The sequence below is a fragment of the Vipera berus genome, assembly GCF_964194415.1.
Source record: "Vipera berus genome assembly, chromosome: 2".
Lineage (NCBI taxonomy): Eukaryota > Metazoa > Chordata > Lepidosauria > Squamata > Viperidae > Vipera > Vipera berus.
The window spans coordinates 31,797,509-31,816,247 of NC_138203.1; the positions used below are offsets into that span (position 1 = coordinate 31,797,509).

General features: G+C 39.3%; 1 protein-coding gene across 6 annotated transcripts in view; it reads right to left on the bottom strand.

Moving 5' to 3' along the window:
• The window catches only part of TENT2 (terminal nucleotidyltransferase 2), a 38,322-nt gene that overhangs the window by 15,646 nt on the left and 3,937 nt on the right, over positions 1 to 18,739 (bottom strand). For all 6 annotated transcript variants that reach the window (XR_014024964.1, XM_081316501.1, XM_081316504.1 and 3 more), the window contains 9 exons: positions 18,154 to 18,270; positions 14,994 to 15,243; positions 14,073 to 14,187; positions 13,880 to 13,971; positions 12,429 to 12,495; positions 10,616 to 10,685; positions 5,701 to 5,777; positions 4,438 to 4,566; positions 472 to 515 (listed from right to left, as the gene is read on the bottom strand). Coding sequence is in view for 5 of the 6 variants with exons in the window: in XM_081316501.1 (XP_081172627.1) it covers positions 472 to 515; positions 4,438 to 4,566; positions 5,701 to 5,777; positions 10,616 to 10,685; positions 12,429 to 12,495; positions 13,880 to 13,971; positions 14,073 to 14,187; positions 14,994 to 15,243; positions 18,154 to 18,270 (961 nt within the window). In the remaining variant the exon portion in view is untranslated. The remainder of the gene's footprint in view (positions 1 to 471; positions 516 to 4,437; positions 4,567 to 5,700; positions 5,778 to 10,615; positions 10,686 to 12,428; positions 12,496 to 13,879; positions 13,972 to 14,072; positions 14,188 to 14,993; positions 15,244 to 18,153; positions 18,271 to 18,739) is intronic.

Here is an 18,739-nt window from a genome sequence, read left to right on the forward strand (position 1 = left end):
ATCCAATTCCTCTTCTCCCAACATATGCCTCCCAAATCTTCTCATGGAGATTCCCCAAACCTCTGGAACAGATCTAATTCTGCATAAGACATTGAAGGAAGAGAAACTGTAGGTTCTGCCTTTTCCACAGCTAACAAAAAAAGGCATGCACACAACTTATAGAAATAAATGTTGTTAGTTGCGAAGTCGTGTCTGACCCATCACCCCATTTATAGAAATAAATACTGTAATTCTTATTTCTCAGCCAAATGTGATAATCAGAATTGGCTTTTGAAATTTTATTTGTATTTAAAAAGGATGAATGAGTCAGTCTGCAGGAGAACTTTCCATACACATGTTGGAGCATTGTGGAGTTCTAACAAACATGGTCTAAGGCATATTTTGTCATTATCCCAAGGTAACAGCAACATTCATGTGGAAGGTAATCATTTTAATAAACATATTATGTAGTAATTTATAAGAAGCACTTACTGGGTAATTTTTTTGGAGGGTTGGAAGGATAGGTTCAGGTAGGGCTATAAAAAAAAAGTTTAAAGTCACTGTGATTCATATATTTCACAGAAAACAACATACCAGCTACACTAGTATTGTGAACTGAAAGTTTAGGATCAAATGCTTATCCCAAAACTCAAATTTCTAGCTTTTTAAATTAAACATATTACCTACATAAATATGTGAGAAAACTGATTAAACATTAGAGAATATGACACTCATTTAAGCCAAAGTTGCAATATAAATTTATCCAGGGACATGTGAAATTTTCAACACTGAAGACATTTTATTTAATTATAAACATTATTTTTTTAGTTTTTGCAGATTATGTAATTCTAATTTATCAACATTGGATTAAGGTATAAAATTACGTTCTCAATAGTATCTGGAATAATATCTAGCTTTCAATGAATGGAAAATGTAATTTATTTAAAAATAGCCACTATCAATATTAACAATGAATAAAAAACTTGTGTTCTAATTATTGACAGGCATTCTTCAACTCATAACTATAATTGAGCCTGTCCATTAAAGTTGCAAATTGTGGTTGTCACTAAGCAAAGTGACCATATGATCACATCATTTAACATTCTTCACCCCAATTCTCTGTGATACGGTCATTAGATCACCACACAAGTTGTAAGGCAGGGAACCGGGTACCACTAGGGAGAGGTCCTATGAAGCATAGTATAGGCCAGGGGTGGGCATCTTCGGCTCTTTTATGACTCGTGGACTTCAACTCCCAGCATAGCTGACTCAGGAATTCTGGGAGTTGAAGTCCACGAGTCATAAAAGAGCCGAGGTTGCCTACCCCTGGTATAGGCCAAACCCACCTGCACTGGGCCTCCCAGGGCCTCCTCTCCCCTCCGAGACACATGTTCCTCCCTCTCAGGACCCCACAGACCAGGGGCCTATTTCTCACCCACTGGACCCTATATCCTTTTTTCCACCCGGCCCCCACCCCCCCACCCATCACCCATTATGCACTTAGCTTTTGAGGATCTCTGGAGCTCCAGAGCTTGCATTGGGGACAGGGAGGGGGGAAACAGGGCACTCTGTTCTCAGGGTCCCTGGGACAAATGCTTCATCCCAGAAGCAGATGCCATTTGTGGAGCAGCCCAATGAATTGTTCCAGAGCTTGTGTTAGAGAAGGAGGGGTGCATGGCTTCATCACAGAAGCAACTGCAATGAATTCTGGCCACTCTGAAAATGGCAGCCCCTTTTGGAACCACACTACATGGGTCAGGGACACCAAGGGATGCAGCAGCTTGCCTTCCTTCCCCAACATGAGTCCTGGAGCCTCAGAGATCTTTGAAAGGTTACCTGTACATCTTTTTTTAAAAATAAAATCATGAGGGCATGCAATGGGCAGCATTTCCTTACTCCCAAGTTGAAAATGCTCATGAAAGAATTTTATATGCAATTTTACAACTCTTTGACTAAAAGGCCAATCTGTCCAAATTGTTCCTCTTCTAGAATGTATCCGTGAATCTTTCTCTCTCTCTCTCTCTCTCATCTGCAAAACTCTTGAGTGAACTATATAATTCCACTAGGTCAGAGAATTTATGATTTGGAGCATCAACATATTTAATTGGTCTCAAAGGAAAATGAACAAAGTATGTCTATAGAAGGCTCAGTTTCCCATCAATGTCTTACTTCAATGCGCAAATTTATACTTAAAGAAAAAACATAATTAATTAGATTAAAGGTGGAAAATTGTGATATATTATGGTAGCAAAAACTCAGGAGTGTTATAGTAATCTTTTCTGGTTAATGATTTAATTACAAGGCAAAGACTTTTGTGAACTTCATCAGATAGATGAATTGGCTGGACTGATACCTGTATGATAACAAATACATGCTTTATAATTACTATATCACAGATAGTTCTCAAGCTATGGCTATAATGGAGCCTGCCCATTACAGTCACAAGTGCTGATGGCCATTAAGTGAGATAGTATCACTCAATGACCCCATTCCTTCCTCTCCCTGACACAACCGTTAACAAATGTGCAGGTTAAGCAGAGCACAGAGTGCTTTAGGAGTGCAGGAGCCCCAGTTCTACTTAGAACGGGGCCCCAGGTCCGTCTGCTCCAGACATCCCCCATCCCTGAGACACCCCATACTCTTGTTTCCTATTGGCCCCTGCAGGCCTTTCCCTCTCCCACCAGGTTTCTGCAGGCCTTCCTCTTTCACACTGGGTCTCTGACGCCTTTTCACCCTTTCACCAGTTCCCTGCAGACCTTAGGCCTGATTCCCACCCCACTGGGCCGCACACTTTCTCCCTAATTTACCTTTTGAAAATCTCCAGAGTCATTTGGGAATGCAGGGCAGGCCACACATCCCTGGCTGTGTGGCTGCCTTCTTGGAAGCAACCATAATTTTCAGCGCACCCACAATTCCTTGCGGGTGTGCCCAAACGGCATCCACTTCTGGGTCACTGCCGTGTAGGTGAGGGCCAGGTAATTGCGGAGATGCGGAAAATGACTGAGAGGTGGCCACATGGTCCAGGTAGAGTCTAGGTCAACTCGCCATGGCTGATTTGCCCCAGCCATCTTGACCTGGCCAATTAGCCCTGGCTGACTCACCACAGCTGACTCACTGTGGGACAACTCATTGCGGAACAATTCAACATAGGATAACTCAAGAAAGGGACAATTACAGTGGGTCTTGTCTTGCTTTAGGGTTTGAACCTTCTCAAGTTAAAAGTATTCAAGGCTGGGGTGAGTTGCAATTCTACTTGGCCTTCTCTTGAGTTATCCCACATTGAATTGTCGTGGGGCAAGTTGTCCTCCAGTCCTGTGGCAAACCAGATGTAGAGAGTCAGCCATGGTGAGACAGCTGAGGCAAATCAGCCCCATTCTGCCCAGGAATGAGTGGCCTGACCTCCTTCCCCATCATGAAGTCTGGAGATCTTCAAAAGGTAAATGTGCATTGGCTAACAGGCTTGTGGGGAATAGGCCCAAGGCCTGCAGGGACCCAGCAGTGTGGGATGGGAGAGGGAAGACGGGGGTGCTACACATCCCTGTAGTCAATTGTAAGGGTGACTGTAGGGACACTGCAGCAGCCGTAACTTCAAAGCAGAATTGTAGGTAGCTTTTGGAGGATTTGTTATAATTTTAAACAGCCGTTAAGTGACCATTCATTATCTTGAGGACTACTTGTATACTATTATAAAGTATGGCTTAAAGTTAATGGTAATAACTTACCACATTATAATCTCTAAGAGAAGTTTCTACAGTAATATAAATACAGCTTTTTAAAAAAGAATCCCCATTTTTATTTCCCTAATGCCTAATTATAATTATCATCGCTAAAAGACACAACAACAAACAGAATCTGAGAATGATTAGCATAATTTCATCTTATCCCTTTTTGCAATGAGCTCAGGATCTGTGCACATATATCTCTCTTGAAATAATTTACACATAAGATCAAGCTTTTCTTGTCTGTAATAAACGTTTAATGATGGTTATACTGTATATCCTCATGCATTCAGTTTTTGTTCATCATAGAATTCCTGATAAACAAAGCTTGAAACAGAAAATTACAATAATTTGTGGCAGCAATTGTTTTTTAAATATTCAAGTCCATTTAAAATATAATCAGAAGAACGTTAAAATAGTTCATGTTAATGTTTAACAGTTAACATTGTTAGCAGCTAATAAAACAATGTTAATGACTGATTTTTTACATTTGTTTTCTACTGTATTTAAGAAACAGCAAGAACTCTAGTAATTATATTACATACTGTTTCAGTATTTTTCATAAATATGCATGTTTCCCAGAGAACTTTCATACATCAAAAACATGGCACAAGTGAAGGAACTAAAAGCAAAAGAAAGTATTTTATCTAGAGACATTGCTAGCAGTTTCTTAAGAAGAGAATTTGACAAGTGTTATATTCAGGGCAAAAGTCATTCGAAAAGTTCACCAAGTACTTACTTTGTAAATAGTGCAAAACCATCAACACAAGACTATAGCTGTTTAAAGTGCCTCGGCTGGCATCATTTATACCATGAAAGCTTGCCCATTTTTTTACAACCAGCGCTAATGGACGTACTCGGTTCTCAACTATAAACAAGACATAAAATGTTGACAGACAGAACACATACATGGTTATTCAATGGACATATACAGTGTAATTCAAGACTGACATCTCAACTAGAGCACATATTCATGTATCATTACTAGGGTTATATACTAATATACTAATAGATATTTTGCTTTTAAAATAGTTTTGCCCTTCTTTATTTTATTACACTTGAAATTCTTCCTATTTATGAGAATCTATTCTTTTTACCATTAACATTTTTCATAGCTTCACTCTAAATATTCCTTAATTAAAGTGTTAGTTGTTGTTCCGTCACTATCATGTCCGACTCTTTGCAACCTCATGGACCATAGCATGCCAGACCCCTCCCCGTCTTCCACTGCCTCCCCAAGTCTGCTCAAACTCATGCCCCCATCTAATCATCTCATTGTCTGCTGTCCCCTTCTCCTTTTGCCTTCAATCTTTCCCAACATCAGTGTCTTTTCCAATGAATCCTCTCTTCTCATTTGGCGGCCAAAGTATTTGAGCTTCTTAAGTAAAGTAAATACAGCTAAAACCCCAAATCTCTCTCAGGCAATTTTACTTATCCAGAAACAAACCATTCTCTTTTTGACATCCCAATACTACTTAAATTTAGGAATTATGAGCATTTTGGGACAAATTTTTTTTTATTATATTACCTGCCACATTCTGCTATTCTAGTCCTTACAACCATTCATTTAGCAACCGTTCAGTTACAATGGTAGTGAAAAGTGACATACAACAGTCTCACACTTATGATTGCCACAGCGTCCCTACAGTTACATGATCAAAATTTGGGCACTTGGTAATTGCCATGTATTTATGAGGGGTGCAACTTCCTGGGGTCATGTGATCACCATTTGTGATCTTCCTGGGGGAATTCCAACAAGCAAAGTCAATGGGAGAAGTCATGATTTACTAAACGAATGGTTGTAAGTTTGAGGACTTCCTGTATCAGAATTCTGACATGGTCTTTACAACCACCACGTTTGCTTGGTTTTTCAGTAGAATGGTTTCTGTCAAGTTTGCATGTATGGCCCCCAACATCTTAGGTACTGAGTATCCTCAGTTTTCAAAGAAAGTAAGGATACCAAAAGGAACCCAATCCATGATACAATGAGTAAACTACTTACTGTATGCATAGGTTCTCAGAAGGAATGTATTTCTTATTCCTGCAACATTGTTTACATTCAAGTCAAAATCTACACAGCTAGGAGAAAAATCAAATTTAATTTGCACCAGTACTTATACAAACAATCCAAATTATATCGCCTTAAAAACATTGATGGGAAAAACCTCATTTTCAAGGTAATTCTCTGTAGTAGAATAACAATACCTTTTGTGTGTGTGTACATATACACAAAATAGATAGTCTTTTCAACATTTGGCAACCCTAAAACCCTCTAATTTTTGGCAATGCTCCCTGTACTGCCTATTTGGAGTTAGGCAACAACTTCCATATATTTATTAGGATGATAGATTTTCCCACTTCACTAGGAATGAAGTTTTCTTTCAAGCACTTGGACAGGGAGTGCCCCCATGTTGGAAAAAGCATAGTATTAGAAAGCCTGGCATTCCAAAGGCAAATTTTTAAAAAATCAGTGTTTTGTCCACTTAAGTGTATCTTTGCATTCCCTTTTTGGTCAACATCATTGTTTGATTATGTACATTTATTTATTTATTTATTTAATACTATTTCTATACCGCCCTTCTCCCGAAGGACTCAGGGCGGTGAACAGGGCAAGAATAAAAATACAAATTACAAAAGTTAAAACAAGATTAAATAGATGCCCACATACTAAAATACATCTTTAAAACCTAATAAAATAACAATAGCAGACCCCCCCCCATCCCCTCATCAGGCCAGGCCAGCTTGTTCAAAAAAGTATGTTTTTAGCTCGCGGCGAAAGGAGCGAAGGTCGGGCGCCGTCCGGAGCTCAACCGGTAGCTGGTTCCATAGCTCCGGGGCGCCCACAGAGAAGGATCTCCCCCTGGGGGCCACCAGTCGACATTCTCTGACCGGTGGCACCCTGAGGAGGCCCTCTCTGTGGGAACGCACAGGGCGGAGGGAAGTCGATGCCTGCAGCAGGTGTTCCCTCAGGTACTCCGGACCCCTGCCATGTAGGGCTTTGAATACCATTACTAGTACCTTGAATCTCACCCGGAAGGCAACCGGTAACCAATGCAGCTCACGGAGCAGAGGTGTAACGTGGGAGTATCGGGAGACTCCCAACACAACTCTCGCGGCTGCATTCTGTACCAGTTGGAGCTTCCGGGTGGTCCTCAAGGGCAGCCCCATGTAGAGAGCGTTGCAGTAGTCTAGTCGAGAGGTCACGAGCGCATGAGTGACCGTGCATAGATCATCCCGGCTTAGATAGGGCCGCAACTGGCGCACCAGGCGAACCTGGGCGAAAGCCACCCTAGTCACAGCTCCTATATGATCTTCCAGGGTGAGCCGTGAATCTAGGAGGACTCCCAAGTTGCGAGCCCTATCTACGGGGGGTAATAGTTCACCCCCCATAGCGAGAGGTGGAATGTCCGAATAAACCCGGGATGAAGGTATGCAAAGCCACTCGGTCTTGTCGGGGTTGAGTTGAAGTCTGTTCCTCCCCATCCAGACCCGAACCGCCTCCAGGCAACGGGACATCACGTTGAGGGCATCACTGGGGTGGTTTGGGGTCGAAAGGAAAAGCTGGGTATCATCAGCATACTGATGATACCCAACTCCAAAACCATGAATGATCTCACCCAGCGGTTTCATATAGATGTTGAACAGGAGAGGCGAGAGGACCGACCCCTGAGGAACTCCACAAATGAGAGACCTCGCGGTCGACCTCTGCCCTCCTGCCAACACCGACTGCGAACGTCCCTGGAGATAGGAGGAGAACCACTGTAAAACCGTGCCTCCCACTCCCAATCCCCTGAGACGCCACAGCAAGATACCATGGTCGATGGTATCGAAAGCCGCTGAGAGGTCTAATAGGACCAGAACAGAGGAATGCCCCCTGTCCCGAGCCCTCCAGAGATCATTCACCAGCGCGACCAATGCCGTCTCCATGCTGTACCCGGGCCTGAAACCCGATTGGTACGGGTCTAGATAATCCGCTTCATCCAGGACCAGAGGGAGCTGATGTGCCACCACACTCTCAACAACCTTCGCAAGAAAGCGAAGGTTGGAGACAGGACGAAAGTTGTTCAATACAGCTGGGTCCAGGGCAGGCTTCTTGAGGAGAGGCCTCACCACCGCCTCTTTCAAGACGGTGGGGAAGCTACCCTCGCTCAGAGAAGCCGATATAACTGCCTGGAACCAGCTGCGTGTCCTCTCCCGGGCTGCATAGACCAGCCAGGAAGGGCACGGGTCCAATAAACATGTGGTGGTGCTCAGCCTCCCCATGATCCTGTCCACTTCCTCCGGAGTCACAGAATCAAACTCCTCCCAGGTGATATCGACAAGACCGCCCGCGTCCTGCTCGACAGACTCTGCCCAGTCAGAGTCCAGACCGGTCCGAATCCGAGCGATTTTATCCGACAGATGCTGGTTAAACTCCTCGGCACGACCCTGCAAGGGTTCCTCCCTCACCTCCTGATTCAGGAGGGAGCGAGTCACCCTAAACAGGGCGGCCGGGCGATTGTCTGCGGACGCGATAAGGGTGGCGAAGTGGTTAGACCTCGCCTCCCTTATCGCAGCGAGATAAGACCTAGTATAGGTTCTTAGTCGCAATCGGTCGGATTCGGATCGGCTGGATCTCCAACCGCTCTCTAGGCCCCGTCTCCGACGCTTCATCTCCCGGAGCTCCGCGGAGAACCATGGAGCTCGACGGGATCTGCACCGGGTCAGGGGCCGCAGGGGTACAACTCGGTCAAGAGCCTCAGTGGCTGCCCTTTCCCAGGCTTCCACTAAGGCGTCTGCCGAGCTGTGAGCAAGGATCTGGGGATCCATTAAGCGTCTGGGGCGGTACCATTTAATTGGTTCCACACACCCACGGCGGGGGGTGGCAAAATGGAAGACCAGCCGCAGGAGATGATGATCGGTCCATGACAGGGGCATAACAATTGGGGAGCCCCCACCAAGATCATCCAACCACCGTCCAGATAAGAAAACTAAGTCAAGAGTGTGGCCTCCCTCATGAGTCGGTCCCAAAATTACTTGCGTCAGGTCCATGGCCGTCATGGAAGCCATGAACTCCCGAGCCAACTCAGATGATCCTCCCAGCGATGGTAGATTGAAGTCCCTCAAAACTATAAGTTTCGGGAACTCAATCACCAACCCAGAGAGGACATCGAGAAGCTCAGGCAGGGCTGCTGCTATGTGACTAGGCGAAAGGTACACCAGCAGCAAGCCCAACTGCGCACCAGGGCCGCATCTCAAGAAGATCATAATGGAGAAAAAATATATCGTGAAGTCCTCCATTCATGTTCAGTTGCAAAACACTGCATTTTAGGTACTGAAGTGAGTGACTATTTCTGTAAGCACATGGGGTCTATAGTAAAATTAGCATGTGTAGCAGCTTACCTTAGACACTCTTTGTTCTGCTTATGAATTTTAGACTGCACAATTGGACCATTGATACTGAGTGGTAAACAAAATGCACTTGGCTTTTGCTCAAAGGCACTACAGCTTTAAATGTGCTACTGCTGAGAACAGGCAACAATTAAGTGTTGCTCCTTAAGAAGCCATTTATTTAAGCAGACACACCATTTATCAAGGTCTTGGGAAAACAGATTCTAATGAATTGTAGAGGAGCTTGAACAACTGAATATAATTAAAGTGAGTGCAATGCATTGATCGTAGTTACTAACCAAACCTTTAGAGAAATAGCAAGTTATAAGAAAGATACAAAATCTGCTAGTGAGACACTCAGGAAATCCTGCAAACTCTGAACGCTCAGTGTATTGTTCTGCTGATAATTTGGCCAAGCCTGTAAACTCCTGAGCCTTGGTGGAGCAGTGGGCTAATGCCTCCTTAAGTAACACCAGCTGCCTGAAATTAGTGCAGGTGCGAGTCCCACCAGGCTCAAGGTTGACTCAGCCTTCCATCCTTCCGAGGTAGGTAAAATGAGGACCCAGATTGTTGGGGGCAATTAAGCTGATTTTGTAAAAATGCTGCTTGGGGGGGGGGTGAAAGCCCTAATAAGCAGGCATATACATAGAATGAAGGCTATTGCTAAGCACATTGATTTGTGCTTCTTAGATTGTAAGCCGCCCTGAGTCTTCGGAGAAGGGTGGGATATAAATGGGATTTTTAAAAAAAAAAACAGCAGGAAAAACATTTAATTGGTAAAATGATCATAGACACAGATATACTGGGGAATAGGTGTGGTAGCGCAATCTCTTCTTTATTCACACAAGCAGCCAGGACTCACCAAATATAAATATATGTTATTAAAATAATTGATAATGGAAAGACATATACCAATCCTTTGCTTTCCAAAACCGAAATGGTGACCTTTCAAGTCATTTTCTATAGTCCCACATCAATACTCCACTACCCAGAAGACCAAGGCGCTGACTGCCACATACAGGCTGAGATACAGAAAAGAGCAGCCTAGCAACAATGGTCTCATCTCAGGGACTGGCTGACCAGGTTATGCATCCAGCACCCTAAAGCTTTCTTCCTACATAGTTCCCCTCTCTAGTCTGCTCTCACTGTACAGGACAGCGTGTTTCTGGGCTTGATACTCAGCTAGTGGGAGTTAGTAGTAGGTGGAAGGCCACAAGTTCCCCCTTTTTTCTTTTGAATTCTGTTAAAATAGTAAATGGAATTAGCTTTATGGTTTGAACCGGATCAATCCTTACAACTTTAGCCACTTCTCTACTAATAAAAGCATGCAGAGACAAAATATCAGAAAAAAAGTATATTTAAACTTCACTGAAATAATGGAAGAGTGCTATTCACTATAATATTTGCAACTGTCGCCATTACTGTGCCAATGATAAAACAAATGGCAGATGGATAAGAAAACTCTAAGAAACATGTCCCATACTAGTAAGCCCACCCTGTCTAAATGGTAATATATGAAAAAAATAATGGTAATTGCAGTTACTTGCCTGACTTTATCCCTGAACTTTACTATTGGCACTTTTGCTCGGATCAGTTGAGGTCTCTCAATGTAGCTTGCTGTAAAGAAAACAAAAAACTCCTGTAATATCTAATATAAATGCTATTTAGCAGCAGGAAATTCATCAGAACATATTTCCTATACAGTTTCATGTTGCTCAGATGTAATTAAATAAATAGATAAAATCTAATTAGTGATTTTATTGTACAGAACTTCTTAGGCTGTGCTTCATCATTTCTGGCAGGATTTTTATTCAATTTGTAGAGATTTTTTATATGAACAGATGACCCCCCCTTTCAGCTGACATTCGGTTTGATTGCTGGATTATGTGTCATCAAATCACTGAATCTCAGTGACCAAATAGATATTTTTCATGACTGAGTATCAAAAGGAAACTTGAAATTATATTCTGTTGCTAGACCTTTGTATCTTTAGGTATTTGTGGGTTGCTGCTATTGTATTTTACTGACTAGTGTTCTTAACTTAATCATTATTGTAATTGTTATAATTGTATGCTTTTTGATTATCAAAGTATATATCATTGAAGCAGGATAGAAATATCAATAAATAAATACAACAAATAAACTTTGCAGAATTGGATTGCACATATTTTGAAAATTATTCAGAAGTGCTTCAGACTATCCATCCACCATCCATCTAATTTAGAAACTTCCAATTTCCCTCAGAGACTCTGTACAGTGTACAAATGTGTGTGTGTGTGTGTGTGTGTGTGTGTGTGTGTGCACGCACAGACACAAATAACTTAGTGAGAGCTCAGTGCATTCCTGCTATTCATAAAAACATGATTTTGTACAGGGTTCTGCCTTAAGAGTGTGTAAACACATGTTGCTTTAATGACTCAATTCATTAAGACAGCATCACCTTCTCTCTGGAACTGACATAAAAAGAGATTGTCTGCTTTAATGAACAGAAAAAAGGTGGTGAAATTATGTAAGCTCCAAAACATATTTTTGGGATTTTATCTGAAATGTGCAGAGTTTAAAAACTTGTTTTAGCTTGAAATTTCATTTACTAAAATGCCAGAAAATTTATCTGCATAACATCCCATCATAATATCTACCACTTACTTTGGCTGTAAGGCATTGTATTTTACTTCCCTAGAAATATAACATACAAGATGTTGAGACTCTGGAAAGAGTACAGAGAAAAGCAACAAAGATGATTAGAGGTCTGGAGGCTAAAACATATAAGGAACGGCTGCTGGAATTGGATATGTCTAGTTTAATGAAGAGAAGGACTAGGAGTGACACGATAGCAGTGTTCCAATATCTCAGGGGCTGCCACAAAGAAGAGGGAGTCAAGCTATTCTCCAAAGCGCCCAAAGGCAGGACAAGAAGCAACGGATGGAAACTAGTCAAGGAGAGAAGCAACCTAGAACTAAGGAGAAACTTCCTGACAGTTAGAACAATTAACCGGTGGAACAACCTTCCTCCAGAAGCTGTGAATGCTCCAACACTGGAAGCTTTTAAGAAGAGACTGGACAGCCATTTGTCTGAAATGGTATAGGGTTTCCTGCCTGAGCAAGGGGTTGGACTAGATGACCTTTCCAACTTTACTATTATGATTATGAAATCTTCATCAAAAATGTTTTCTTGAAATGTTCTAAAATGGTAAAATACATGCTACTGTCAACATACACACACACACACACACAAAAGAAATATATTTCGAATTCAAATAAGGCTCATTAACTCAAGAATGCATTGAGTGTGTATTTCTGTTAGTGAAAACTATAAACAAATTAACAATATTCATTTCACTAAACATAGTCTAGAACTTACAAAGCTTCCTACAGAAGTGTTTTTGGAGTACGCTGAGTATGTGTCTTGCTTCAGTCTTCTGATTCATCTGAAATAAATTAATCACTAACGTTTTAATGATGTTTAATAATGTTTGAAGATGGAAATATTTGGATATGTATAGACCACTCTGAAGTGGAAACATTTTATCAAATGAATGCATAAAAGGAGAAAGAAAAGGAGTAAACCCACAAGAAGAAAGCCCTTTGTTCATTACAGGATAGCAGGAACAAGCTCAGATGTCCAACGCTTGTAGCAGCCCACGTGCTAAAGCTCAACTACTATAGCAGAGGTATTTCTTCTATCACGTGAAGTCCCAAGGAAATTTAGAACTATGGGCAATACATTTAGAATTCCCAACACACACACACTATAATTTCATTTATCAAAATATAGGAGCTTGTAAAAGTGAGTCATTCAAGAAAGGTAATTTCTGCCACATTCAATTGTATTGGGATTATAGCAATTGTTTGGAGCAATAGTAAATAGAGAATAGGGCTCAATTCCTCCTGATCTCTTTTACAACTATCAAAGAATTTCATTTTGTTAATAATAGTATCAATGTGTCCGTAAAAATAAGGCTAATGACTATATAAATCATTTAAGTGGTATTTCATGGTCTCCTCCCAAATTTGCTTCAAGCTATTTGTCACACTCACGTGCTATTTCAAAAATCCAAACAACAAAACAGACAAATGGAATTAAATCAGAACCAGTAGTTAGGCAGTAGTTCTCAGCATATAAACTGAATTCTCTATATGATGTGTATTTGCATAATTATTGTTTCAGAAGTCACTTATTAGTGGCTTTTACTACTGATGTTAATGCCTTCTAAAAATGTTATTAAAACTAATGTAGCATGTAATGCTGCAAGCCACCCTTGTAACTTAAAGTGATTCAAATTATCTGGTGGGGTTTTATTTTCCATTTTTGCAAGGACACAGCTTCTTTAAAATTGCAGAGCTCACCCCACTAATTGTCTTATTTTTGTTACAGAAAAAGCAGCATGAAGGATGTGTCCTTGTGATCTTAAAAAAGTTGTGGCTGCAATAGGAAGTTCTCTATTTTTCTTAGATGGAAAAGTATTTCCATTATGTAAACAAGAACATTTATACAAATCATGCAACCATCGCTATGGAGAATTCTTATACTGTATATCCAACAAAGACAGGGTAATACATTACATTATACTATATTAACATTGCTTTTATTTTTCTAATTTATTGCCTGAAATGTTACATGGAAATCATTAGAATATTCTTTTGAATGAATAGCTATTTTCAATGAATAATTTATACATGCTCAACCTGCACCTTACTGCTAAATTTGATTTTTTAAAAACTAGTTTTACTTGTTGTTCTATATTTATCTCCCTTTCAGTACTCTCTTAAAAAAATATGGATATTGAGATTTAATATTTTTCCTATACTTACTGGCTCCTCTTTAACCACTAGGCACAAATCACCATCACTGCTACGAGTACCAAATCCATTCAGTGAAGATCCAACCAAAAATAGCCTACTATCTGCAAGGCAAAAATAATTTAAAAATTGTGTTCTTCTTTGAAAGAACTCAAATACCAAAAGTCTAAATATTGAAAAATAAATATACAGAATTATAACATACTTGGAAAGATCTGCTGAATTTCCCTTTGGAGTTGAGTACGGCAAAGCTCTTTTTTGTTCAAGTCATAGGCTTGTTGTTGACATGCTTGAAATAACTCCAGTACTTGCTGACTTAACTTTATGAATAAAAAATATAAAACGTATATTTAATATACAAATATTAATCCACTCTTTTAATTCTTACTGAACGTAGACCTTTTTAGGATAAACAGTCATCAATCCTACATTGTTCTTTATCTAGTTCATACTAGATCTGTCTGCAAATAACAAATTATCTAGATCCTGATGAGTAAGATTGATTATTTCAGGTCTATGAAGTTAAGCAGCACATCAATCACAAGACCAAGAAACAATTATTCTTGGAAGTTGAAGACAATCAAAAACAAATTGGGTTTTGTTTTAACTGAATACTCATTTTGGATAATCTGGTAGATTTACCTTTAAAATTGCTGCTATATTATTGACCAACTCAGCCACCACATTGCTTTTCAAATATTTAAAAGTAAAACTAGAAAATCAATAAAATTTTCTTTAAAAAAATAAAAATAAAATTGCTGTTATACAGCAATAAGTAGTGAAAAACCTTTCCTACTGTAATAGTTCTTAGGCTGAATGACAAGATTAATGCAGCATGAAATACAGCCTCCTTCCACCCACTTTGATAAGGACTGGAGGCAGTGTTTAATCTACTGCAGGGGACAAAAAGCTTTTGTAGGAAGGGAATATATATATATATATTATTTAAGTTTCTAATTTAAAGAAAATGTAATTCTTTATCTGTATTTTCTCTTCTACATCTATAGAAATATGGAGTTTCTATAAACTGATTCATAATTGTAAGAAGTACATCGAGCCAAACTGAGACTTTGTGCTTCTAACACTTATTTTGTAATATTATAAACAATATACTTTTCAATCTTACCTTATCTTTGGCTACAGGAAGTGTAGCTTCTATAGCATTATTAAAGGAAGGTTCTCGTAATGGTGGCACACATCCTGTTAAATCTGAGATGTAATGTGCTTGAAATAACGGCGAAGAAATTGATCCAGGGAATGAATATCTATGATCTTCTATTAAAGGCACTAGGTGGTTAGCTGAAGTTAATTCACGATGAGGTGAATGAAATCTCTGACGCTTTACTTCATAAGGAACATCCTCTTCTTTCAACCTCCTAAAAACATAAAAGATTTGATTATTCCAGTTTTTCACTTAAAATATGCAACACAAACCTCAATTGTAAATACTTCTGATTAACGTGAATATTCCAACAAAACTGTGCATTATGCTTTATAAGGATTTGCCAAATTCTTTTAAACAAAAAACCCAATTGTGCCCCACAGAAAACAGTGCTAGATTAAATACATAAAAGTTTAATCCGATGAAAACAATCTTACACAAACCAAACTGTTTTTGAAATAATCCCTATCCAAGAGAATAAGTTCACATTCTATAAAGTGTACTTTAGTGAGAAATTGTGTCCAATGTGTACCCAGTGATAAGGCTGATAAGAAGGATAGAACAGATGGAAAAACTTACCACAACAGCCATTCAAAATGTAGAAAGTGTCTGTGTAGGTTTAGATTGTACAGACAGTAAAGTGTTTGATCTGGGCAAAAAAGAACCTCTATTTCATTTCACAATATTTATATATGAAAGCAACAATTGTGTATTACAAAACACCTTGCTTTCAACAGCCTCAGTAAGCTTGACATGATTTTATTATTTTTAGACTACAATATTCACAATAAACAACACACTTGTTTAATACTAATCAAGCAAGTATCTTGTTAATTATGAATGCTGTGGTCTGAAAATAAAGATTCACACACTTTCAATTCCAGAAATACTGAGAAATGTTCTTGCCACTCATACAGGATAACTTGCCATTACTTTTTAAACAAAGCGGCAGTCACCGCATACAAGATAAATTTTATGCCCATACAAAGATTTCAGTAGTCCACAAATAAATCATAATAACCATTAGGCCTCTAGTGAGATTACAAGGATTACTTATCAGAAAAAGTGAAAATGCACCAACATTATGTAAAAGGAATACTCCCCTGAAAATAGATGATCAGTAACTTAAGGTGATCTTTAGTGAAATTTCAGAGCAAGAATATTATGGATCATATCTATTTAGTAGCAGATAAAAATGCTAGTGCTCTACAATCCCTGATACAAATCAAAGAACAGATATGCAGCCAAGTGAATTTTCAGGCATTTGGCTTTCTTGGCATTCAAATGGCCAATTAAAAGCTAAACGAATTCTTGGGAAAAATATTCTGGATATCTAAGTGGTAAAAATCAATTCAGTTACTTAAGCTGAACACCATGTACATGTAGCTAATAATGTAACAGATAAAGCACAAGCATTTGAGAAACATAAAGATACTTTTTAAACACTGTGGCAAGAATAATATTTATTTTTAATTAGCTACATTTTGAATACAAGCTGATAAATCTAAGCCAGCTTTCTTTTCTCAGCTTTTTGATGAAAGTATCAAGTTCAGATACAAACTGCACTTTAAACTACATTATGTTCTAAATCCCGAGTGCCGCATAACAGAGTGAGCGCCTGTTACTCGTCCCAGCTTCTGCCAACCTAGCAGTTTGAAAGCACGTAAAAAATGCAAGTAGAAAAATAGGGACCACAACGGTGGGAAGGTAACAGCGTTCCGTGCGCCTTTGGCGTCTAGTCATGCTGGCCACATGACCATGGAGACGTCCTCAGACAAGCGCTGGCTCTTCGGCTTTGAAACGGAGATGAGCACCGGCCCCTAGAGTTGGAAACGACTAGCACGCATGTGCGGGGGAACCTTTACCTTTATGTTCTAAATATTTCCATTGGCTATTACCATCATCCAAATTATACAAAATATAGGCTGTATTATATAATTTGAAGCTGTTATCTTTTGACACAGTTTGGCTGATATATTTCTCACGGCATAATAAGTGATAAACCACTTTTGACTTGTGTTTCTGGGAAGTTGATACTCTTTTCCTGACATTTTTGATATTGTAAGTAGAAAGACAAGAAACACAAAGCAAGCCACACATATGCAGCCATTTGAAAAATAAATCCTATTCAGACGGAGGCATATAACAATAAGAACATATCCAAATTTTGAATATGAGAGACCTCCATTATCCAGTAAGGTAAGCACAAAGTTAAAAATAAAGTGTTTGTTTTCTAAAAATGGAAGGGCTTTCTATTCGGAAATAGCCCCGGAGCTATCAAAACTTTCTCACAAATGGAATGGAAAAATGTTTAATCAATTTACCACCACTCTTCCCTGTAACTAACTTAGATTCCCTATGTGCTTTAAATATCTGAGAACACATTCAGAACAGTGAGGATGTAAGTTCCACGGAATGCAGGGGAAGAAAAAAATTCTCACTGCAGAATCTTTCTGAATAAACTCCATTTACACTGGATCTAGTTCAGTAACATCATATCTAAGTCCCAGTATGCGCTGAGCCTCTAAACTTTCCTAAACTTTTTTCTGAACTCTTTTTAGCTCAGTAGTGGACAATTCAGAAAATTTCCATTGCTATTTGTATTCAAACATTTTAAAATTTAGGACAGGAACAGAATAAAGCTAGAACTAAATTTGTTCTCATTTCAAAGTAACTCATATTTAATGTTTCCCTTCTGTTGTATTAAAAATGATAATTCAGTGGCAATTTTTGGAAAGAGATTGGGATGGGTAGCCTCCAATCTTTGGAGATGGTGGAAACTCTGCAGCTTCAGGTTGTTCAACTTTAACCTAGTGTCACATGAAATGTGTGGCTCATCTTATGATATCTGCTAGTTTCAAACTTACTGGGCAATATTAATTATTTGTTCATTTCATATGACACACGCTATCATTAATCTAACTGGAAACTTAAAATTGTCAAACTCATCACTGCCCAGCACATTTTCATACATTAAGCTGTTGATCTGATTTCCAAAAGGGATCTATGCAAACAATACGAATACAATAATTTAAGTTAAAAGCAAGTATAGAACAAGCCATTGGTTCCACAACTTCTATAAATATAATAAATTCTTCCTGTCACATTTATATATCTTACTTACTTTCTGCGCCGGAATAACAAAGGTGTAGGTGATCCATGCGATGGATTACCATTTTGACAGGCAAAGTGTGGCGGTGAAACAGGTGGGATGGTTGAAAGAGTATCATTCACTAGAGTTCTAAGGATATTAAAGTGCAATATTACTGCTTATGAAACTTACCAAGGTCTTAACACCAGAACTGTATTAAAGTTGCTCTAATAATTTCTTTTAATTTATTCAGTTTTATTATGCTTCTAAATCTCTAATCTATTTATTTCATGCTTTTTCTTCTTCTTCTTTTGCTTTCTTTTCCATTATAGGTAGTCCTCAGCTTATGACCAGTTGCTTATTGATCATTCACATTTACAATAGCCACAGAACAGGTGCATTACAGCCCATGAAGCACTCCCTGCTGTTGATTATGGTCACGCTACCCTCCCCCCATGATCACATGATTTCATGTGTGGTACTTGGCAACTGGTTACCTTTATGACCAATTGTGGCATTACACAATCATGTGACCACGATTCACAATGGTTTTTTGCCAGCAAAAAATACCCTTTTAAAAAGATTTGCACTTATGACTGCAATGTTCACTTAATGGCCA